The sequence below is a fragment of the Garra rufa genome, chromosome 16 (assembly GCF_049309525.1).
Source record: "Garra rufa chromosome 16, GarRuf1.0, whole genome shotgun sequence".
In the NCBI taxonomy this organism is placed as follows: Eukaryota; Metazoa; Chordata; class Actinopteri; order Cypriniformes; family Cyprinidae; genus Garra; species Garra rufa.
This window is the reverse complement of record NC_133376.1, coordinates 31464467-31489149: the sequence shown is the minus strand read 5'-3', so window position 1 is coordinate 31489149 and position 24683 is coordinate 31464467. Positions and strand designations below refer to the sequence as shown.

General features: G+C 36.5%; 1 protein-coding gene across 1 annotated transcript in view; it reads right to left on the bottom strand.

Moving 5' to 3' along the window:
• The window catches only part of cyfip2 (cytoplasmic FMR1 interacting protein 2), a 38894-nt gene that overhangs the window by 3462 nt on the left and 10749 nt on the right, over window positions 1-24683 (bottom strand). The window contains exons 2-28 of the mRNA XM_073820105.1: window positions 23577-23726; window positions 23392-23481; window positions 18708-18785; window positions 16661-16762; window positions 14657-14838; window positions 14425-14521; window positions 13747-13875; window positions 13564-13668; window positions 13386-13474; window positions 13035-13272; window positions 12284-12576; window positions 12067-12214; window positions 11429-11582; window positions 11135-11291; window positions 10605-10701; window positions 10435-10511; window positions 9770-9878; window positions 9529-9648; window positions 9244-9443; window positions 9066-9153; window positions 8820-8963; window positions 8643-8733; window positions 5981-6111; window positions 1999-2071; window positions 1767-1861; window positions 482-720; window positions 211-358 (exon numbers count right to left, since the gene is read on the bottom strand). Coding sequence (XP_073676206.1) covers window positions 211-358; window positions 482-720; window positions 1767-1861; window positions 1999-2071; window positions 5981-6111; window positions 8643-8733; window positions 8820-8963; window positions 9066-9153; window positions 9244-9443; window positions 9529-9648; window positions 9770-9878; window positions 10435-10511; window positions 10605-10701; window positions 11135-11291; window positions 11429-11582; window positions 12067-12214; window positions 12284-12576; window positions 13035-13272; window positions 13386-13474; window positions 13564-13668; window positions 13747-13875; window positions 14425-14521; window positions 14657-14838; window positions 16661-16762; window positions 18708-18785; window positions 23392-23481; window positions 23577-23693 — 3591 coding nt within the window. The 5' untranslated portion in view covers window positions 23694-23726. The remainder of the gene's footprint in view (window positions 1-210; window positions 359-481; window positions 721-1766; window positions 1862-1998; window positions 2072-5980; window positions 6112-8642; window positions 8734-8819; window positions 8964-9065; window positions 9154-9243; window positions 9444-9528; window positions 9649-9769; window positions 9879-10434; window positions 10512-10604; window positions 10702-11134; window positions 11292-11428; window positions 11583-12066; window positions 12215-12283; window positions 12577-13034; window positions 13273-13385; window positions 13475-13563; window positions 13669-13746; window positions 13876-14424; window positions 14522-14656; window positions 14839-16660; window positions 16763-18707; window positions 18786-23391; window positions 23482-23576; window positions 23727-24683) is intronic.

Genomic DNA, 24683 nt, shown 5'->3' with positions numbered 1-24683 from the left:
AGAACATTTAAAAGAATAACATTTATTTGATACACATTTAGTAACATTAGAAATGCCTTTACTTTTGAGCAGTTCATAATAAAAGCATTAATACTGACCCTAAACTTTTGAACAGTAGTGTTATAGCTTTGTTGACTGTGTCTGACAGAGTTTCCTGCAATGTTTTATGTCAGTTTTAAATAGTTTGGGTTTATGAAATCAGAAACGTACCACATTCTTAATGATTTCGTCTTTGCCGTCCTGCCTCTGGACCTTCAGCAAGTGGTAGCAGAAATCGAAGAGGTCAAAGCGACGTTGTTGTCCTAATAGCACAATAATGGCACATCCGGCCCAGTTCAGACCATCACCGAAGCACTGCCTAAACACAAAAAAAACAAAACACTTTAGTTATAAGACGTAAAAGTATATCAAATGCTTGCTTGCTAGTTTTTATGTAAATTACAAACTATTCTAAAAAGCCAAGCTGAATGTATACGCATACTCTGCAGTAAACTCGTGTGTGCCGACAGGGATGCAGTACACAAACTGCATGGCGCTCCAGAGGCGGTGGAACTCCATGCACTCGTCCACATGCATGACGCCGTTGGTGGGGGGAGGGCCTCGCCACACGTTGTCCTGCAGGAAGCTGCGAATGCGCGTCAGGATGACTTCAAACATGGACAAACCACAGCACAGGCGCTCCTTCGTCAGCAGGTCCCCCTCTCGTGCTATTGCAATTTGCTAAGAAAGGGTATTAAAAACAAAATACGGAGAAAATCACCTTTAAAGTTGTCCAAATGAAGGTCTTAGCAATGCATATTACAAATCAAAAATTCAGTTTTGATATATTTACGTATATTTACATATACTTTCATGGTACATGATCTTTACTTAATCTTCTAGTGATTTTTGGCATAAAAGAAGAATCGATCATTTTGATCCATACAATATATTTTTGGCTATTGCTGCAAATATACCCGTGCGATTTATGACTGATTTTGTGGTCCAGGGTCACATAAATAATTACAATGGTCTAACAAATAAACACAAACCACACTACAATTCAAAAATGTAGGGTAAGTAAGAGTCCTTTTTGAAAGAAATGAATTATTCTATTCAGCAAAAAGGCATTAAACTATGGAAGCCCATTTCTGCCACTGAATACAAATTTTATAGAAGTAATTGCGATTTTATATCACAATTCTGACTTTTTTTCTTGCAATTGCGAGTTTACATCTTACAATTCTGACTTTTTTCTCTGAACTGTGAGATACAAGCTTGCAAATCTGATATTTTTTTCATAATTGTGTGATATAAACTCACAATTGTAAGATAGAAACTCGCAATTCTGAGAACATACCAGCCTTTTTTTCCCCTCAAAACTGGACTTCATAACTCGCAATTACGACTTTACATCTCACAATTAAAAAAAAAAAAAGTAGAAAATTGTGAGGAAAAAAAGAAAGATTTTTTTTAGTTTATATTAATTCTGACTTCATTCCTCAGAACTGCAAGTTTATATCTCACAATTCTGACTGTATAACTCGTAACTGCGAGTTTGTTTCTCTCAATTCTGAGAAAAAAAAAACAGAATTGTGAGATACAAATTCGCTAAAACCTTTTTTTAATTCAATGGCAGAAACGGGCTTCCATATTAAACTGACAGTGAAGACATTAACAATGTTAGAAACAATTTTATTAAAAATAAAAGAATGTTCTAGTGTTATATATGCTCTGTTACTAACAAATGCGATGAGCATGTTGGTTCTGATCTGTGAGTGCCTCACCTGTGGGGTCCCAAGTCTCTCAATAAGGGGCACCAAGTGAAGAGGAGCATACTTTGCCTCCAGCCTCTTCATCCTCACCTCAAGTCGCTCACCCTCTGTAAAATTTATCATTAAAGGAAGATTTCAGGATGTATAAAGTTGTGTACATATATATATATATATATAAAGATATCTTAATCAGAAAGCACTGAACAGGAAACATGATCTTGCAGTTTTCAATGTAATTTTTCACCTTTGATGTAGACCCTTGGTAGGATGTTCTGGAACGGTGCAGCATGAAGTAAGTCACAAACTTCTTCCTGTGACTGAGTTCAAACAAACAGCACAGAAACATGACGGGGAACGAATGAGAAACACTTCTTTATCACACTGTTAAATGAAATCTGAATCAAGCTGTACATACAAACATCACACACAAATCAGTGTGAAAATGGGTTAGTCATAATATGTATGAAAATGTAAAAATGGAACATTTTGGTCCCAAATATGATAATTATGCAGAATTTATATCAACTGAGAAACTTGGTCTGAATAACGGTAACTGATTATACCAAATATAGGATAAAAGGATCTTATCCAATAATTTGATCACAAATAATACTTTTGGATTTTACTCGAAAGTTTGAAACAATTAAAAAAAAAATATATAAACAATGTCACATCTCCTTTAAATCACCTGCTGTGAACCATGTTACTATTATTATGCATACTCTCATTTTTTTGTTTTTATATAAATATTTATGTAAATAAATATTGACATATTTATACAATTGAAGTCAAAAGTTTACATATTGCAGAATCTACAAAATGTTAAGTATTTTACCGAAATAAGAGGGATCATACAAAATGCATGTTATTTTTTATTTAGGACTGACCTGAATAAGATATTTCACATAAAAGACATTTACATATAGTCCACAAGAGAAAATAATAGTTAAACTTATAAAAATGACCTTGTTCAAAAGTTTACATACACTTGATTCTTAATACTGTGTTGTTCCTGAATGATCCACAGCTGCTTTTTTTTTTTAGTGATAGTTGTTCATGAGTCCATTGTTTGTCCTGAACAGTTAAACTGCCCGCTGTTATCAGAAAAAATCCTTCAGGTCCCAACAAATTCTTTGGTTTTTCAGCATTTTTGTGTATTTGAACCCTTTCCAACAATGACTGTATGATTTTGAGTTCCATCTTTTCACACTGAGGACAACTGAGGGACTCATATGCAACTATTACAGAAGGTTCAAACGCTCACTGATGCTCCAGAAGGAAAAAACATGCATTAAGAGCCGGGGGTGAAAACTTTTGAACATAATTATTTTGCCAGGTTTGCCAAGATCAGGGTAAATTTGACTTATTTTGTCTTCTGGGAAACATGTAAGTATCTTCTGTAGCTTCTGAAGGGCAGTACTTCATGGGGGAAAAAAATGCTATTTTACACAAAATAAGAAAAATGTACACATCTTCATTCTGTTCAAAAGTTTTCACCCCCTGGCTCTTAATGCATTGTGTTTCCTTCTGAATCATCAGTGAGCGTTTTAACCTTCTGTGATAGTTGCATATGAGTCCCTCAGTTGTCCTTAGTGTGAAAAGATGCATCTCAAAATCATACAGTCATTGTTGGAAAGGGTTCAAATACACAAAAATACTGAAAAACCACAGAGGGGCCTGAAGAATTTTTTTGAAGAACAGCAGGCAGTTTAACTGTTCAGGACAAACAAGGGACTCATGAACAACTATCACTAAACAAAGAAAAAAGCTGTGGATAATACAGGTAACATTCAACAATTAAAAATAAAAAATAAAATGCATTTTGTATGATCCCTCTTAGTTTGGTAAAATAATTAGCATTTTGCAAATTCTGCAAGGTGTATATAAATGTTTGACTTCAACTGTATATACACCTTGCAGATATATATATATATATATATACACAGTTGAAGTGAAACATTTATATACACCTTGCAGAATTTGCAAAATGTTAATTATGTCAATTAAATTTATATATATATATATATATATAATATGCATATTTCTGGTATAACTATGATAGTTTTGTCCAATAAAAAGTTATATATATGTTAAAGATATGTTGGTTACCCTATTAAAGGATGACATATTCTTGACTTTATTCATTTAACACTAAGTTGGTCTATGTTTGCATGCAGATTGTCCTTGGTTGTTGCGACATGCCCTACTTTTTCTGTCATAATTTTGTCCTTTAAGTCATTAACTTGAAAAAAAAAAGGTCTTGAGACTGGTGTGTTCTATGTTTCAGTCTGTTGTACTCCATCTACCTGTTTTTGAACACAAAAATGGGTCATGTAAATGCCCAGTCCACCAATTGTAGATTACAAAGTGTAGTTTTGCACATCCCTAATGACTATTAATATGCATTACTAATATAAACACAGGAAATTATAAATTCTTATTGTGGCAGGTGGTGTAAACCCTAAATTAAATGCAATGTGAAAGTTTTAAGCACTCATGGCAATGACCTTCAAATCAACGAAGTACACAAATTTGAGCAAAAATCACTTCATTCACAATAATAAAACAAGCACCGAACAACACCCAAACAAGAAGAGAGAGACGACCAGAAGAGCACCCTGACAGAAACAATGTTAATGAGAGATCAGCGTGCAATGATCATCCGACACATTCACTATGCTTCAGAGAGAGAGACCCAAACAGAAACACAAGAGAAACAGGCATCAGAAAAGTTATAGTCAGAAGAAGAGAAGTGTATGGAAGCAGATGTGCACCAGCACGGGACGTCACAGGCAGCCAGAGAGGAGTCGTGACTGCCATGAAAGCAAGGATCCTAAAGAAGCCTCTTAATATTAACCCAGAGGGCACGTGCAGAGTGGTTCACAGCGCCGTATTACATTTCCACTTTTATTCTCTCGTCTCGGTGACGCTAACATCCTTGAATCCATGGCAGAACACGGCACAAAAGTGAATGAAGAAAAAGTATAAAAACCAGGAAGAGTGAGCGTTCAGTCAGTTTGTGATTCGGTTACATGAATGAGGCCTAATTCCTTACCACCTGTAGTTGTTGCCAGCGTGTAATGAGAAATAAAGTTGCTTTTTAGGGGCAGATGGCAGCAGTGTCCTCCACCCACACACTCGTTAACATACACACAGGAATTCATTAATATTCACACACACACACACACACACACACACACACACACACACACACACACACACACACACACACACACACACACACACACACACACACACAGCCATACATATCAGCGTACAACACACTTTATACAAATTCAAATCTGCCTCTTTATGCAGCTGATTTGCAAAGCCAGGCTGAGTCACGTCAAGGATTAGGCCTTGAATTTTGGTGCGTCAACATTCTAAAAACTATTTCCATAAAGCAAATCATAATTACTCTGAAGAAAACAAGGCATTTTATGAACGATCAGACCTGCCAACCTACCACAATAGTGCAGCACTTCATATGCTTTCACATCATTCGGCTTTGCACTTATACCATATGTGACCCTGGACCACAAAACCAGTCTTAAGTAGCACAGGTATATTTTGTATGGGTCAAAATAATCACATTTTTCTTTTAATGCCAAAAATCATTAGGATATTAAGTAAAGATCCTGTTTCATGAAGAGACTTAAATTCCCTACCATAAATATATCAAAACATAATTTTTGATTAGTAATATGCACTGGTAAGAACTTCATTTGGACAACTTTAAAGGTGATTTTCTTGGCGTTTAGATTTTTTTAGATTTTTAAACACTTGTATCTTAGTATAAGCTTATATATTCAGCTTTCAGATGATATATAGATCTCAATTTCAAAAAATTGACCCCTATGGTTTTGTGGTCCAGAGTCACATATTAACTTGTAATTAAACATATAAAACTCTATGAAGAAAACAATGCAATGATATATAGTTGATATAGGGAACAGGATTGCCTTGGGAAAGCATTTTTTTAAATGTCAGCCTTAAAAGTGGATATACAGTCTATAGGGAAAAATAAAGTATACAACTTATATAAATAAAGTATACAGCTATGCAAAATGCGTGCAAGTTGGCAGGTCTGAAAGACTAAAGCTAAAATAGAAATCAGCTTTGAGATGAGGTTTTAGATTAATTGATTAGCAGTAAGTGATAAACGATCAACTATGCAACTATACCACGTCATGCAAAGAGGAAAAGTAAGTCAGAGGGTGTCTCACCAGAGCTTGCTCGATGAGCAGACAGAAGAGGATTGCGTTGCCCACCTCCCTCAGACTCTGAAACACATCTGTCTTGAGCTCAGCGTACTCAATGATGTCCTTTAGCTGATGGTGGAAAAACTCCAGGATTCCTGACAAACGTTCAACATTACATAACTTTAAAAACACTCCAGGATAGTATCTGACATTAAGCACTCATATGCTTAAGTGTCAGCCTTCTTAACTTTAACAAGCTAAAAAAATGATTTACAAAGTGTTATACAAATTGGCCCAAAAAGGCTGAAACATCATAAATAAAATAACTACAAATATGTGACCCTGCACCACAAAACCAGTTTATATTTTGTATATAACCAGGTATATCTGTAGCAACAGCCAAAAAATACACATTGTATGTGTCAAAATTATATTTTTATATATTTTTCTTTTATTGCAAAAATCATTAGGATATTAAGTAAAGATCATGTTCCATGAATATATTTTGTAAATTTCCTAATGAAAATATATCCAAACTTAATTTTTGATTAGTAATATGCATTGCTAAGAACTTCATTCGGACAACTTTAAAGGCGATTTTCTAATATTCTGCACCCTTAGATTCCTGATTTTCAAATAGTTTTATCTCGCTCAAATAACCTAACAAACCATACATCAATAGAAAGCCTATATACTTAGCTTTCAGATGATATATAAATCTCAATTTCATAAAATTTACCGTTATGACTGGTTTTGTGGTCCAGTGTCACATATTAGTTAATGATTTATCACTTTTGACCAATAGGTGACACTGGTCCCAAATTAATGTTTTGTGGTTAACTAGGAGTGACGATGACACACACACAATTTGGTGCCAATATGCAAAAGAATTGCAGAGAAACAGCCTTATTTCCATTTATGCATTTTTATATCTCCTGACCATTAGGTGCTGAAACTGTGCAAGTAATCATGGTTGTCAAAACAAACTCCAAGTTTGGTCTGAATATGATAAAGCGTTGAGGACGTATAGCCTGGCATCTACTTTGTCGAGATTTTCATCAAATTCATTTGTACATTAAACTTTTGATAACTTTTTGATAGGACCATCTGAATATGGTCTATATCAATTTTGGTGAAAATCGCATAAACTGCCTAGGACGAGTATGAAAATGTTTTTTTTTTTTTTTACATAATGTCAAATATTTACATTCATGCACTTAGGCAGACATTTTTATCCAAAGAGGCTTATAGTGCATATCATTTTATCAGGGGTTCAAGTGCATAGTTTGTAATTGTTAGAATAGTCACGGATCAACGATCTCCATGTAAAACTGATCGTGCAGACCAAACCGTAAGTAGTAGAGACTCGAAACTCGGAGGGATGGTAGTATTCACACCGCCTACAATATAATCAATGCTCAAACAAAAGTATGAAATTGCTCATAACTCCTAAACCGTCAGTCACAGGCTTAAAGGTCCACTGAAGTGCCTTGAAACACGCAGTGTTATTCTATGTGGTGACGTACTTTTAACTGAAACAAAAACATATCGCCCAGCCCCGCCCACTAATTTTGAATAGCCAATAGCGTTCCATTAATATCTGCTCGGGCAAGAGCCGTTGAGCTCGGTAAAGCCGCATTTGTAAGCTTATGACAGCCACAGACTAATAAATTACCGCACAGATTCAATATGAAACTTGCTAAAACGAAATAGTGATCATAATCATGCTGAGGCTGTGTAGTTTAATACATGCCGTCCGTACATATGAGCGCATATGATCTGCTCCGGGTTAATGCGTCTCTGTGTAGGGGGCGGGACATTACGGACTCTAGAGAGCATTTGATTGGACAGAACGTTTGATGAGAAACTGAAGTGCACGGTGATATCATCCAAATCCTTGATTCATATTGGCGGAAGTGACGAGACTGTAAGTTTTGAATGCCCATATCTTGAAAACGCGAATTTTGTCTTTGTTTTGCAGCACACTAGCTTATAGATCACCTTAAGGCTAATATATTCATACTAAAAGCCAAAAAACTTTAATTTTGATTTCAGGGGGACTTTAAGTGTCTTATGTCATTGGAATCCTTAGCTGACGATAGACAAGACGCATTTTGATTGTGAGCCTGGTGAAATTTCCGGGTATTTCGTATTTTTGGAACCAGAACCATACCAGTGCAGAAAGATTCTCTGGAGATTCTCAATCCAAACGAAACTCGGTGGGTCTGTTCGACTCATGACCCCAAAGGTCTGAAGGGAGTTTGAAAGAAATCCGCCACTGGGGGGCAATATCGCATTTGTCAAGGGTGTAAAAGATTGTATGTTTTTCAAACATATGGGTACAGCTTTGCTAAATAATATGTAATGTCTTTTTCCTTTTGCTTAAATGCCTAAAGTGCTTGAACCCTGATAATCACTGCTTGCAGCTATATTTAACTATTATTATTTTAAAATCAACCTATTCTTTTTATTTATTCTATTTGCACACTGATGGAAGATATGCTGCTGAATGAATAGGCATGCATAAACACATAAATCTTGTAGCAAATCTAGACTGGTGGAGTTAGGGGAGGTGGAGGAACTCTTACAGCAAATACCTCACCAGAATATAATAGCTAATACATTTAGCATCTATACTCATTATTAGACTGTGATACAACTGGAGCGTTACTAGTTTTGTTCTCACCTGGTGATCCGTACTCATGACGAGGGAGACGGCAGATCTTGGGCATTACCTCTATGAGGGTCTTCACATACTGCAGGATGGTGCCTTGCAACTGGAAAAGAGAGATGGACAAGTGGAAAAAGTAAATGACTATGGGAATGAGAAACTACATGTGCACTAAGCAGAAAGACAAAATACCAAGCTCTTGACAATCTTCAACAGCTCCTCCATCACCACAGCGATGCCCTGGTAACCAAGAAGACGGCAGATTGTTTTGAAGTGTGGAGGACCCACAAAGTTCCTGTAGGAACTGTAGATGTGGGAGTAGGCGATGTTCAGAGGCTGAAAAACAGAGATGTTTAAATATAGATATATCAATGTTCTCTAGCACACTGTATGTAACACACTCAAGTCTATCACAAACTAATCATGCTGCCTACAGACCTTGGAGCCATACAAGTAGTAAGGCTGGACATTGGCAGGTTTATCTCTCTGAGGCTCCTGGGTAAAGGGAATGGCTGTCCGCACAAACCTGTTCCATGAGATTAAACACTGGTCAACACTGTCATATATAATGAACCACAATAGTGCGGATTAGTATCTACAACTAATGTTCACTGACCTGTTGGTGGAGCCATTGTAACAGTAGTTTGGTAAGAAGTCAAAATTGAGCTCCCAGAAGACGTGCAGCGTGATACGTCCGTATGGAGCAGACACATTGTGGTTGGCCTCACGGAACATGGCGTCAAAACTGTCCAGGGTCATGTGCTTAGAGAGCAGGCGATGAGTCAACCTGTTGATTTCCATCAGCCATTCAAGCTCCTGAAACACACAGAACCAAAATTTTCTGAATACTGACTATGATGACAACAAATTCCAAAACAGTCTAAATGCATGGGTTTCATACCACTATGGAGGTGAGATCCTCGCTCTCAAAGCGGCTGATGGCCTGATCCAGGGATTTGTACATGGCTGCTGAGATCCTCTGGGTTATCAATCTGTTTAGGTCAATGGAGCGACCCAGCAGCTAAAAAAAAACACAAATATGTTGTGAGATTTATCATTTCCAGAGCATCCAGAGTAATAGTAAGTTTGCTCTATGCTAAAACAGAGTTGCCCATTCTACTTGGTAATCTGTAGTGTCACACCTGCACATGTCTCTGTTTAAGCAGTGTCTCGTAGCGGTTTGAAGGCGGGTATGGAATGATCACACCATAGTTCTTACACTCTGCACGGAAGCGTTTGTCTAGGAGGACACTGTGAGGAAGAAAAAGAAACATACAATCTATAGCAGAATAATTTCTTTGTTTAGACCTGTAATTGAGAACACATCTTCATTTTGTTCAAAAGTTTACACCCCTGGCTCTTTATGCACCGTTTTTCTTTCTGAAGCATCAGTGAGCATTTGAACCTTCTTTAATAGTTGCATATGAGGCCCTCAGTTGTCCTCAGTGTGAAAAGATGGATCTCAAAATCATCATTGTTGGAAGGGGTTCAAATACACAAAAATGCTGAAAAACCTGAAAGGTTTTTCTGAAATATGTTTACCTGTTCAGGACAAACAAGGGACTCATGAACAACTATTACTAAACAAAAAAACACAGCTGTGGATCATTCAGGTAACAACACAGTATTAAGAAATCAAACTGGGTAATTTTTATAAATTCAACTATTATTTTCTCTTGTGGATTACATGTAAATATATTTTATGTGAAATATCTTATTTTGGTAAAATAATTAACATTTTGCAGATTTTGCAAGGTGTATATAAACATTTGAGCTCAACTGTAAGATGAGACAGGGATATTGTTACCTTCCAGCCATTGCTTTGTAGTAGGCAAATATCTGGTCAGCTAACTTGTACACAAACTGATCGAAACACAGGTTGACCTAAAATGAAAATAAGGGTTGCTTTAGTTTTTACAAAATAAATTTGAATGGAAGACAATTATAAACAACTATATAAAACATCTGTGACTCTACCTCAGCCTCTATCTCATCATAGAGGAACTGCTTCTTGAATTTGGTGAGGGCATAATAACCACTATCATTATAAAGGTCCAACGGATACAACACATATCTGAGGAGAAAAAAAAAGAAGACAAACATAATTAGTGTTCATATACACTACCGTTCAAAAGTTTGGGTTTGGTAAGATTTTTTGAAGGCATTTGATCAAAAATACAGTAAAAATATCAAGTGCAAAGTCATTATTTTTGTTTTCTTTGCACACAAAATGTATTCTCATAGCTTCATAACATTACGGTTGAACCACAGATGTCACGTGGACTATTTTATGTTCTTACTACCTTTCTGGGCCTTGAACATGGTAATACTGTTGCTGTCTATGCAGGGTCAGAAAGCACTCGGATTTAATCAAAAATATCTTAATTTGTCTTTAAAAGGTCTTACAGGTTTGGAATGACATGAGGGTGATTAATTAATGACAACATTTTTATTTTTGGGTGTACTTTCCCTTTAACAACCAGTATGAACTTGCATGTGGCACATACTCCATCATGGAGGGCTCTTTGGTCTCCAAAATGTGGTCGGTGAGGATCCAAGGCATGGACATCTCGATGGGGAACTGGATGCGACGGCCCATAGTGAGCTCCAGAAAGAACTCTCGGAACCACAGTTGGGACAGGTCACAGCAATGCTGCAGGGCCTCTGATAGCCAATCAGAAGAGAGCGAGAACATCATGAAAGGAATACAACATTTCTCAGTCTACTCTCTGTTGCTGACAAGCAACTGATATCTAAAGATAATACAGTTGCAAAATAGAAAACTGTTGCTGCTGTCTCACCACTAAAGTTCAGGAGATGGGTAAAGAAGAAAGACTGCTTGTGGAAGTCCTCTATGGCCTGAACAATGGGGCCATCCAGACTGCTGCGAAGAGTCTTCTTAGAGCCACTTTTATCAGCGATGAGAGACTCCAGCATGGTGCGCACCATGTAGAGCTACAGGAAAGAGATACCTCTCAGAAACTACAAATATCATTAAAGGGATAAATTCACTCAAAAATGAAAGTTACCCTATAATTCACTCACTCTTAAGCCATCCTAGATGTATATGACTTATACAATCCAGCGGATGACAAACAGCTTTTTCTTGTTAATGTGCGTACGACAGTTAGCGGAAGCTACAGATTACGGTTTATAAAGTTCTAAATATGGATATTTTTCTTACACAAATGCATCGATTTGCTTCAGAAGGCATTTATTAACCTCTCGGAGCCACGTGGAGTACTTTATTGGACTTCAAATTCTTTACACCCATTCACTGCCATTATAAAGCTTGGAAAAGCCAAGACATTTTTTAATATAACTCTCATTGTGTTTGTTTGAAAGAAGAAAGTCATATACACCTAGGAAGGCTTAATTTTCATTTTTGGGTGAACTATCCCTTTACATATTATCTATGTTCAAACACAATTTGACTGACCTGCGTGCTTGAGGGGCCAACAGCACGACGAGGAACTTTGATGTCAAATCCTCCTTTAGGGTCCTTCTCTCCCCTCAGACAGGGGTCATTAGGAGGTTCTCTTCCCCCCTCCCAATCACAGATGGTTTTACGAATTGCCTGAAGTACACTGTAAGGAAGCAAGGAGATAAGTAATGGCCAAAAAAGTATTTTTTTTTTTATGTGGTGTGCATTTTACCTAATGAGCACGTTCTTTTTCTTGCGCACAGCCTGTCTGAGTGGCTCTCTCAGGGTCATTTGTGCGAAGTCCTGCAGGGCAGCGTAGATTGTGTGCCTGATGGCCTGGTTGAACACGCTCTCCATCCGTCCCATCAGAACCTGAAGACCCTTGATCATAGCAATAACCTCCACCAAGGCAAACTTCTCCTCGCTGGTGTAGTTGTAGCGTGTGGCGCGTTCATACTCCTCAGCTGTGCCTGGACAGTCCTTGTTGCAGAACTTATCAGTCGGGTGGACAAGTTTCCAAGAGTACTAGAGCAAGAGAAGACAGTTTGAATACAACTGGAGAACTGGAATGCAGAAAACTGTTTAAAGTGCACTCAAAAATTATAATGCTGTACTTAATTACTCACTCTTATGTCATTCCAAACCTGTAAGATCTTTGTTCATCTTCAGAACACAAATTATAATATTTTTGATGAACTCGGAGCTTTCTGACTCTGCATTAACGGCAACGCAACTAACCACATTCAAGGCCCAGAAAGGTAGTAATGACATCAACAAAATAGCTCTTTCTAGACGTTGAACATGATAGTTGTGTTGCTGTCTATGCAGGGTCAGAAAGTTCTCAGATTTCATCAAAAATATTTTAATTTGTGTCCGAAAGATGAACAAAGGTCTCACAGGTTTGTAACAACACGAGATTGACTTGGTAATGACAGAATTTTTATTTTTGGGTTAATTATCCCTTTAAATTACTTCAGACATACCACTTCCATGACATGGGTGCTCCACTTGGACAGAAGCTGCAGTCCTCTAAGTGCCAGGTCAAAAAGCTCCCTGTATTCTTCATCAGACTTTTGACTGTCCAGCCCTGATCCAGTCACCACCTCACTGTTACTGTAGCGCGCCAGCTCAGAGATGAAGCGAATGTGGTCGTCTCTGATCTGCACCATCTGCTCGCACAGGTTATATTGTGGACTGATGCTGCTCTGAGTACAGGTCCACCTAAAAGAGAAAGAGAAAAAAAAAGACACTTCTAAAAAGATGTACTTTTTTAGAAAATCACAAGTTTGTGTCCTTCATAAAGTGTTTTGTATCTTGAGTAGTCAATCACTCACTTGGACTTGTTCTCTTCATAGTGGGCACTTGTTTCTATGTACCGTGACAGCTCGATCTGCATGTCTCCAAACAGAGGCACGACCTGAAGCTGTGAAGGCAATCAAAACAAACATTACGAGCAGAGAATTATGACAAAAAGCAGTCTGTTTTAATGACAACCAGACAGTTTGTCTTCACCTTAAAGAACTTGTCGATTTTGCTAAGGTTTATCCTTTTCTTTGCATCCAGCTTGTAGATGTTGCTGACATTTCCGTCCATCAAGTATAGGCCAAAACCCATGACCTGAAACACAGAGCCAAGACTTAATTTGTGAAGTTCACTTTCAGTCTAAAAAGTTTCTGCAGGAATGGATGCGCTCACCTTTAGCAGCATGTGTTTCTCACTGGGGGTCAGGTACATCTTGTTCTCGTAGTAATCCACACAGATGTTGACAATATCAGCCAGCAGCTCCTCATAACCTGGGATCACCTCCAGCTGCTGGTGCAGACACTGGACAAACATCACATGAAACATGACACACTGCACGCAAATGAAAAGTGAAGCTTTGGGGGAGGACAAGATTATCAATGAAAAATCACTGTTATTTTATGGCTGTTAATTTCACAAGCGTAGTCGTATGGACCAATTTTATGGTTCCTTTTTGTTTTGTTTTTTTACTTGCTGGTGACCTGAAAGCTAAATAAATAATTAATGTATAATATGTTAGGACAATATTTGGCCGAGATACAACTATTTGAAAATCTGGAATTTGAGGGTGCAAAAAAAATCCAAATATTGGGAAAATTGCCTTTGAAGTTGTCCAAATGAAGTTCTTAGCAATGCATATTAATAAACAGTAAGTTTTAATACATTTACGGTAGGACATTTACAAAATATCTTCTTGGAACATGATCTTTACTAAATATCCTAATGCAAATTTTTGGCATAATTTGGACTCATACAATGTATTGTTGGCTATTGCAACAAATATACCCAAGTTTCTTGTGTCTGGTTTTGTGGTCCAGGGTTACATATGACCATAGTTGAAGTTACATGTACCTGTGTAATTCTGTTGTGATTGGCTAAAAACATAGAGAGGTTTTGGGACTCCTGGATGGACTGTGGGTCAGCCATCTTTCTCAGGAATTGAGCTGCTCTGTAAAGAAGAAACAGAAGAAATATGGAAATGTTATAAATATTGCACATATATATGCATGTATGTATATCACAGTGCTATTAATGAAAAAAAAAAAAAAAAAACTCTTTTAAAATGTAAGCCAGACCCTTATACCTCTTGTAAGCAGAGTGGTCATTTTTTACACTGCACTTCATGTTCTTCAGTTCGTCCAGCACAGCAAACATGTTGATGAATTTTCCTAAAGTGAGGAGGTAGGCCTCGGACACAAAGTCCTTCCTGCGTTCAGCATGACACAGTCGCTTTACTTCGCTGCAGAAACGCTCAATGGCCTTGCGCTAGAAGGAGAGATGTCCATGTTAAAGCCATATACTCATGAAATGTCATTAATCTTGATACCACAGCAAAAACTATGCTATGCTACTTATTTAACACACTCCTTTATTTTAAAAGTTATATATGAATATATATGAAAATTACAGTTGGCACTTGCATCTGAACTCTATTAAAGGGTTACTTCACCATAATGAAAATTCTGTATTTAATTACTCACCCTCATGTCATTCCAAACCTCTAAGACCATCTTTGGAACACAAATTAGGGTATTTTTGATTCGTTCAAGGCCCAAAAAGGAAGTAAGGACATTGTTAAAATAGTCCATGTGACATCAGTGGTTTAACCGTAATTTTATGAAGTTACGAGAATACTGTGCGTGTGCAAAGAAAACAAAAATAGCAAATTTAATCAACAATTTATTCTCCTCCACAGCAGTCTCTGCCACACATCATGAGAGTACCATAACACATTCATGAGGTGCTGGTGTTTTGACATAAAGGGTCCATCTCTCTTAGTTCATCATCTATATATTTTGGTTCAAATAATTAAGGCTAGGCAAAATAGTTGAAATCAAAATTAATGAAATTTTATGTACAGCGTGCGTCTTCTTCTGCTTCTAAATGAAGTGCAGCACATCCAGGTTCTACATCAGAACTTTTAACAATGTCCTTACTACCTTTCTGGGCCTTGAACGTGGTAGTACCAGTCCATTGCTGTCTATGCAGGGTCAGAAAGCTCTCGGATTTCATAAAAAATATGAAGAAGAACAAATGTCTTACGGGATTGGAATGACATGAGGGTTCGTAATTAAAGGAGAAGTTCGCTTTCAGAACAAAAATGTACAGATAATGTACTCACCCCCTTGTCATCCAAGATGTTCATGTCTTTCTTTCTTCAGTCATATAGAAACTATGTTTTTTGAGGAAAACATTTCAGGGTTTCTCTCCATATAATGGATATGTATGGTGCCTCCAAGTTTGAACTTCCAAAATGCAGTTTAAATGCAGCTTCAAAAGGCTCTAAATGATCCAGTCAAGGAAGAATCTTATCTAGTGAAACAATGGGTTATCTTCGAAACAAATTGACAATTTATATAGTTTTTAACCTCAAATGATCATCTTGTCTCTGCGATGTGTATGCGTAGTCTGTGTAATCCGGGTCAATACAGTTAGGGTATGTCAAAAAACTCCCAACTCATTTTCTTCCCAAACTTCAAAATCATCCTACATCGCTGCAGAAGTACCAACCCAGTGTTTACAAAAAAAAGGTAAAACAGCATTGTAGGACAATTTTGAAGATGAAAACGAGATGGGAGTTTTTAAACACACCCTAACTTTATTGACCCAGATTACACAGACATCACAGTGACGAGACAAGACGAGCAATTGAGGTAAAAAACTATATAAATTTTCAATTTGTTTAGAAAATAACCAATTGTTTCGCTAGATAAGTTTCTTCTTCCTCGGCTGGGATTGTTTAGAGCACTTTGAAGTTGTGCTTAAACTGCATTTTGAAAGTTCAAGCCATACATATCCATTATATGAAGAAAAAGAAAGAAAGACATCAACATCTTGGATGACATTATCTATAAATTTTTGTCCTGAAAGTGAACTATCCCTTTAAGAAATTAAATGGCATGTAGCTATCAAGTATTTGTTACTTTCTTTAAGCAATTAAAAATAAAGACATAAGAAATAAACAACAAGCAATGTTGTGAGTGTTTCTCTCTTTTTCTTATCAGAATTGTTGTTTGATGAATAATCATGACATTTGATAATGAATAAATAATGAATAGATTTCAAATCATATTATTTTTTCTCTCACCTGGAAGTACATGAATTTCATAAGCTTGGTGACCTCAGGTTCCAGCACCTCCACAGTCTTCTCATAGATCTCCACTCGGTTTGGCTGCTCATTGCACTTCACCTGATATGCACAAGAGGGCGTCATTAAACTGACAGGACTCAGATTATGAATTAAAGCTGCAAGCAGCATTTAGTGGGGTTCGAGTATTTAAGGCCTTTTTTGGCTTTTATGCTGTTAGGGTGTAGGCCAACATGAAATAAATGACATGATGTGAAGATCTATTGTTTGAGTGAATATATGAGCATTTTTTATTGTAGCAATTTAAGGCCATTTAAAATAGAATTTTCATATTTTTGACACCTATTTAACTGTTATAGCGCCACCTATGGTCCGATCTTCATGAAACTTTGCATGCTTGTTAAGAGTCATCTGGTACATGTTTTTGTAAAGTTTTGAGTTTTTGTTTAGGTTCTATAGGCTTTTGAGTATAAGTGTTCACGCCCCTTTTTAAAATGACCAGGTTATAGCTATACATTTTTTGATAATTATTGATCTAGAGAGTCCAGAGAATATTACTACAGTGGTTTGATCGAGATCAGGCGAAAAACCTAGGACTAGTTCGCAAAAGTAGGTTTTTAACATATTTGCGAATAATTAATGAATGATTTGATTGACAGCAATGGTTCTTGAGGCAAAGTTTCGCGGCATGAGGAGATCTATCAAATGATATGAATAATGTGTGGATGTGTGAAACGCCATGTGATTACAGAGCCAAAAAAACTCGTTAGCGCCAACTAGTGGCCGATTTCTTTCAAAATTCTTACAGACCTTTAGGGCCGTGAGTCGAACATGCACACCGAGTTTCATTCCGATCGACCTCCGTTAACCTTGTCAAATAGGTGCTCAAACTTCATTGGCTAATGGCGGCCATCTTTTTTGAGATACGTCAATGTCCTTATAGACACTTGTGCCCCTTTGGTGCCCCAAGACACTGCATACCAATTTTCAAGTTGATCGGACAAACTGTTGCGTATTTATAGCCGTTTCTATGTTTTTTTCATCTTAAGCTCCGCAATTTTTTTTTGCTTTGACCAAAGATTAAGCTTATACACGTGTACCTGGTTTGGTGAAGATATCTCATTCCATTCAAAAGTTATAGCCATTTTAGTAAAAAAGGCCCCATCACTTTCAAACGTTTTGGTGGCCCTTTACAACCGTGAGTCAAAAGTTCAACTTTTTTTGGATAATTATTGATATTCAGTGTCCAGAGAATATTTCTGCACTGGTTTGGTTCCGATCGGGCAAAAAACCTAGGACTAGTTCGCAAAAGTAGGTTTTGGACAAATTTCAAAATGGTGGACAAATTTGCATACCGGAAATGAAATCGGAGATAGCCATTTTGTTTTGATTGAGACATGGATTCCAATGATATAAGGCATTTGAGTCTAAGACAAACGGTTTAGGAGTTATGAGAGGTTTTGCGTTTCGGTTCGCTATAGCGCCACCTTCAGTCCAATTGGGGCGAGCCTTTGGATCTGAGTAGCGAGCAATACTACTACGATCTGACCAAGTTTCAGCTTTCTAGGCCTTACGGTTTGGGCTGCCCATTCAGTTTTACCGGAGAAGAATAATAATAAAAATCCTTACAATTACAATAGGGTTTCAGCACTTCGTGCTCGAACCCCTAATTATCAGTCTTTTCCCTGCAGTGAGTGTTGTTGAGCTCAGCCATTTCAATATTATCTTTTATATAAACAATCGAAAAGGGGTTCAGACTCGCTTCAGACAGAGTGTATATCTTAAGAAAAAAAAAACAAAGTCAATTCATGTAAAACAAGACTTGGCACATAGTTTTTGAATGTTGGCAATAAATCTATTCGCATGTAACTTGATAGATGATACTCTAGCATATTCTTACAAGTTCCTCTTTTGCACCACAACACACCTGATAGTAAAAGCGCATGTGGGCCAGTAGGCCAAACTGTGCTTGAATTTTACTTGAGTACTGAGCTTATACCTCACATCAGACTACTTTTACTGCATTGGATGTCACGTGTGTGTGTACCTGAGGGATGGCTCTGGAGCAGCTCCTCCAGGTGTATAGCATGACGGCATACTCGTGCCCCTCCTCCAGCATTTCATTCTGAGAAGACAAACACAGTTTGAAAAAGAGGAAAAAGAACCACAGCTTTAAAGGAACCACCCACATAATCACCTGTGAACACAATCAGACAATTGACATTTGTTGGAAGTGACCTTATAGTATAACCAGATCTGTGTTTGTTAAAGGAATTATCAGCACTTTCAATGTTGGTATAAAATCATGTTATAAAAAGTTGTGAACCCATTTACAGACAGATAGAGAGATGAAGATGGGGACAAAAACAACATCACTTCAAACCTAGAATCAGAGCTCTTGCAGTCTAGACAGTTCTGCTGATTAGAGTGGCAGCAATTCAGTTTTGTCATGTTGTGCTGCATACATTTAGTGTAGACTGGGTATAAGAGTCCCTAATTATGCTCCACTTTCCATTAATAAATCATGTAGCCTGGATTTCTGCCAATCACAATTCAGTAGCATTCAGGAAGGATTACAAATATGGCTTTGCAAAACTCACTAGTCAGTGGGTTGTCTAAACTAGTCGACAACAGTCTTAAGGAAGTTCTGAATGATTACACCTGATGCAACTTATTCAGATGGGTTTATATTGTTCAGAATCAGCTGCATTACATAAAATAAGAAATAGATAAAAAAATAATTCATAAATGTAAATATTTATAAATGTGTAAAATATTATATGGAAAATGTTTTTTTGTATTTTGTGAAAGGAAAAATTGAGATTAATTTCAAATTTTCCAACCAGCATATAGAAAAACAAATGAAATTATAATAATATGGAATAGTTTTGGAATATTGGAATGACAATGGAATAATATTTTTTTCTCTCAACTTTTCACCAGACCCCCTTGTGGCCCTTTAATCGAACCACTGGACTTTACTTTACAACTTTACTAAATAAACATCTACAAAATATCTGAATGAAATCTATTTATTGTTTTACTAAATAATCTAAACATTTTTTGTAAGGCTTCTTAACTCAATAGTTTTAATAATGCCAAAAAAAAACCCAAAAAAAACCCAAGCCAATAAAACAACCACCTTTTTTTTTTTTTTTGAAAGTTATACAATAAAATTGGGCAGAAAATGCATTAGAATTAAATATCAATACATTCTTTTTATTTAGTTCTATGCAACAGAATTAAATTTAACTGATTTATTTTTATTTTTTTTAATGATCCAAATATTGTACAGGCATATATTTTCATCCGGTTTTCTTTTTTGGCTAAAAAAAAAAAAAAAAAAAAAAAATTGACATTTATTCGTTTTTTTTAATTAAAAAAATGATAATCTTTTTGAATTATGCTTATCAAGGCTGCATTTATTTGAACAAAAATGTATTTTAACATGCAATTTATTCATGTGACACAAAGCTGAATTTTCAGCAGCCATTACTCCAGTATTCAGTGTCTAATGATCCTTTAGAAATCATTATAATATGCTGAATTGGTGCTTAAAAACATTTTTATTATCAATGTTCAACAGTTGTGAAATAGCAATACTTTGTAATATTATAAATGTCACTTTTGATCAATTTAATGCATTCTCACTGGATAAATGTATTAATTTCTTTACAAAGACAAAAAAAAAAGTATTAACCACAAACGTACTTCAATGTGCTTCACAGAACATAATGATATTGCCAGTTTACATGTAAAAAAAAAGTCAGTGTTTTTTGTAAATAAAAGTAATATTACTTTTATATTTAAAAACAATATTTTTACGTTTGGGAAGGGAACTACACTGCTCTGGGCTGATTTAAATATCATTTTTTGGCGGCCAAAATTTCAGTGCATCCCTACAAATAATATAAGAAAGTATGATGGTATGAGTTCAGTTGTTCACCTTGCAAACACTCCATTTACTCCTAAACCCAAGTTTAGTGAGACCACAGCATTCATCCAGTCACCTATGTACAGCATACAAAGACCACATCTATGCGCTCATTAGAGCTTTAGCAGAAGGTAGCTGAAGCAAACAGGACCTCCAGTCCTTGAGGACTTCTCTATTTCACTGAGTAATGTGCACTCCTGTTTGACAGTCCACGCACATCCACGAGCCACTGAGCTGTGAGAGGAAGAGGTGGAGTGGCTAATTCAATACCATTTCTATCCAGCACAAACCCCCCACAGAAACAAAAGTGTACAAAACAAGCATAAACAAGGGTGTCTTTGTGAAAAGGTGTTTGTCCTGAGCTCTCTGCCTCACACCTCTGCTAAAACAGAATTGAAACTGATGGGGTTTTGATATGGTTTAAAACATCTTGCCCAGCTTTCACATGTCTGACCCTTAGTCACGTCTGACAAACAAATGTTCATTTAAGAAATTCACACATAGCAATCCATGTTTAGTCTAATGCAATACCTATTTTTAAAGCTATCAAAAACCAAGTTTAAATTTAGACTTACATGACATACTATTTTATGTGTGTGCCCATGTGTCATTTAATGCATTTCCATTACCCTTCAAATTGAGCAAATTAAAATTGGAAAACACGGAAAACAACGGTAACACGTCAATTTCACAAAAACTCCCATTTATCGCAAAAAATGCTAACATGAGGTGGTTTTTCAAGCAATATATCACAAAACTGCAATGAAAACATTTCAGAAGCATCCCAGATGCTATCTCTGTGTTGATTTTTTAAAAACAATATATGTTTTTTGTTGTACTTTAATTAGGGCTGCCTGTCATTCATTTTAAGCATTAGTCGACTATTAGTCGCACGTTTATTAATAAACCATATAAATCATAATAATGAGCCTTTAATTGCCTACATAGCCTAATAAGCTCTCAAGCGCACGCAAAAAAAGCTTGCCACAGGGCACTGGCAGATAAACAGGAGAAGATGGCAGAAAATGCACCCTGTTTGCTTTTATTATTTTACAAAAGCAATGTTTGTTGTTATTCTGAGTGCACACAAATAAACATAGTCTTTACAGATTCCAAAGATGTATTACTTTTATCTTTTAAGAGCAAGTGACCACACTGGCGCCTCCATCTGTCAGGCAGTAAGCGCGCAACTATTCAGCTTCCACACTCCACACAGACACTTGAATAGCGCAAATTTTTTAGGTTAAGTAAGTTGCTACTACATACATCTTTCAGATGATATGCCATATTTGAGGTCGATGAATGATAGGAGACCGTTTGGATGTCCTGACCGATGTACTATTTTGCCATATAGAACAGTGGTTAACGATTTGTCCTTCACAGACTGCGTGACTTTGCCACTTCCCGACTAATAAAATTTTGGTCGACCAAGCCTCTTCTGGTCGACTAACGGTTAGTCGACTATTAGAAGGCAGCCATAACTTTAATAGTTGTTAAGTGGATTCATTAAATCCAATTTCCCAGTCAATACCATGAAAAAAACACATAATAACTATTAGTACTCAGACTTTGCCACTGTATTATTCATATACCATGTTATTTATTAGTTTTTTTATTCAAAATGTTAATGTTTTTAAATTATGCTTATCAAGGCTGCATTTATTTGATAAAAATACAATAAAAACAGTAATATTGTGAAATATTTTTTCAATTTAAAATAACAGTTTTCTATTTGAATGTATATTAAAATGTAATTTATTTCTGTGAAACAAAGACAGATTTTCAGCAACCAGTACTCCAGCATTCAGCGTCTTATAATACTTTAAAAAACATTATAATATGCTGATTTGGTGCTCAAAACATGTTGGATTATTATCAGTTCACACAGTTGCGTAATAGCAATTCTTTATAATATTAAAAATATCACATTTGATCAATTTAATTCATTCTTGCTGGATAAATGTGACCCTGGACCACAAATCCAATCATAAGTAGCACGGGCATATTTGTATCAATAGCCTAAAATACATTGTATGGGTCAAAATGATACATTTTTAATGCCAAAAATCATTAGGGTATTAAGTAAAGATCATGTTCTATGAAGATTTTTTGGAAATTTCCTACCTTAAATATATCAAAACTTAATTTATGATTAGTAATATGCTTTGCTAGGAACTTCATTTGGACAACTTTAAAGGCGATTTTCTCAGTATTGTGATTTTTTGCACCCTCAGATTCCAGATTTTCAAATAGTTGTATCTCAGACAAATATTGTCCTATGCTAACAAAACATACATCAATGGAAAACTTATTTATTCAGCCTTCAGATGTTGTATACATCTTAATTTCAGAAAATTTACCCTTATAACGATGATGGTTTTGTGGTCCAGGGCCACAAAGGTATTAATTTCTTCACAAAGACAAAAACTATTATTAACTACAAACGTACTTCAATGTGCTTCACAGAATACCATGATATTGCCAGTTTACATGTTAAAGAAACGTTTTTTTCACAGTACCTAAAAATATGGTAATATCCTAGTATTTTTTGCACACAAAAGCTTTGGGAAGGGAACGGCACTGCTCTAGGCTATTTAAATATCGCTGTAACAAAGAAAAGCCTGCATCAGATAATCTGAATGACTGTTTCTGCTTCTCAGTGCCCTTCTGATAAAGATTTCAGAAAGAACCATAAAGAGCAGCTTTGTTATAATGCAACATCCTTTCGTTATTGCTGCTCTGGTCACATGACCAGCAAGTCTAATGTGCTGTTTCACAAAGTCGTCCTTCTACTCACCATGCTGGAGTGCACAGTGGCCTGTTCAATGTAGCGGGCAATACCAGTGACAAACGCATTTCTGTCCTCGAAGTTGGTGTCAAAGTTTGCCTAGTAACAGACAGAAGGTCAATCAAGTTATGTCCAAATTTACTGTGAACTCTACATCTAATAACAACCATAAGAATGTGTTTGTGTAAATGTACCTGGTACATTATGGAGGATGGTGGGGGTTCGATGCATGGCTGCTGGTCTGGGAGGGGAAGCTCCTCCAGCAGGTCCACATTGGACAGCGCATCCTCCAGGGTCACGTGGGTTGTCATGGCGACACAGGTTCACTCACAAAACAGCCCAATCTGAAACAAACATAAACCATGAGCTTCAACACCAACAGACAAGGATGCTAAACAAAGACACTGAACACTTTAACTCCATGTTTAAGTGAAACATAGTCTATGAAACACTGGTATTCGGAAAAAAAAAGTCATGACCTTGAAGAAATCTCTCTAGTTAAAGTCTTTCAGCTGAGTTCACTGGTGGAATTCAATTAGTCTCAAAACACAAGCTCTAGTGTGGCTGCCGGCAAATTCCAAGAAAAAGACCTTAAGAAACATATATATTTATTTTAAAAAATGATTATTAATGAGGGCCACAGATTCTGGCAATAAATTAAATTAATATATAAAATAATAGAAAGCAGCGCAATGAACAAAATCCTAAAACAAATTATTTTACTTATTGACAGTGATATATAGTGGATATCAAAATTAGAGAACAACCTATAATTTCCTAATCTTCAAGGTTACTGCTTAGTCCTATTTGAGTAGAAGGGCAGTTTTTAAGTATATTTCATAAATTAATTGTATTCTGAAGCGCAGTATATAAAATGGTGTTAATCTGGCACCAGGTGCTATTTCCTTAATTATATGACAAACCCTATTTAACTGGCAGCATTTCTCCAATTTTCACTGAGATGGCGGGCTGCTTGAAGGTGATCGAAACCATGCGACAGGAAGTCGTCAAGATGAAGCCCTCAAAAAAGGCTGGTTGTCCACTCAAGACAAATGCATGAGAGGACAGGATAATGCAGAGACTCTCACTTGGGAATCGGTTCAGCACTGCAGCTGGAATTGCTTGCCAGTTCAACACTGAACAGTGTAAAGATCTGTCTAGGCATGTTTAATAGAAGTCGAACTAAAAGCCCACTCTGCAGTAACCAAACCTCTCATCAGCAGAAAGAATCAAAATGCTAAGCTGTAGGGATGCACCGAAATGAAAATTGGGCCACACTGGGCCGAAGGCCAATTACCGAA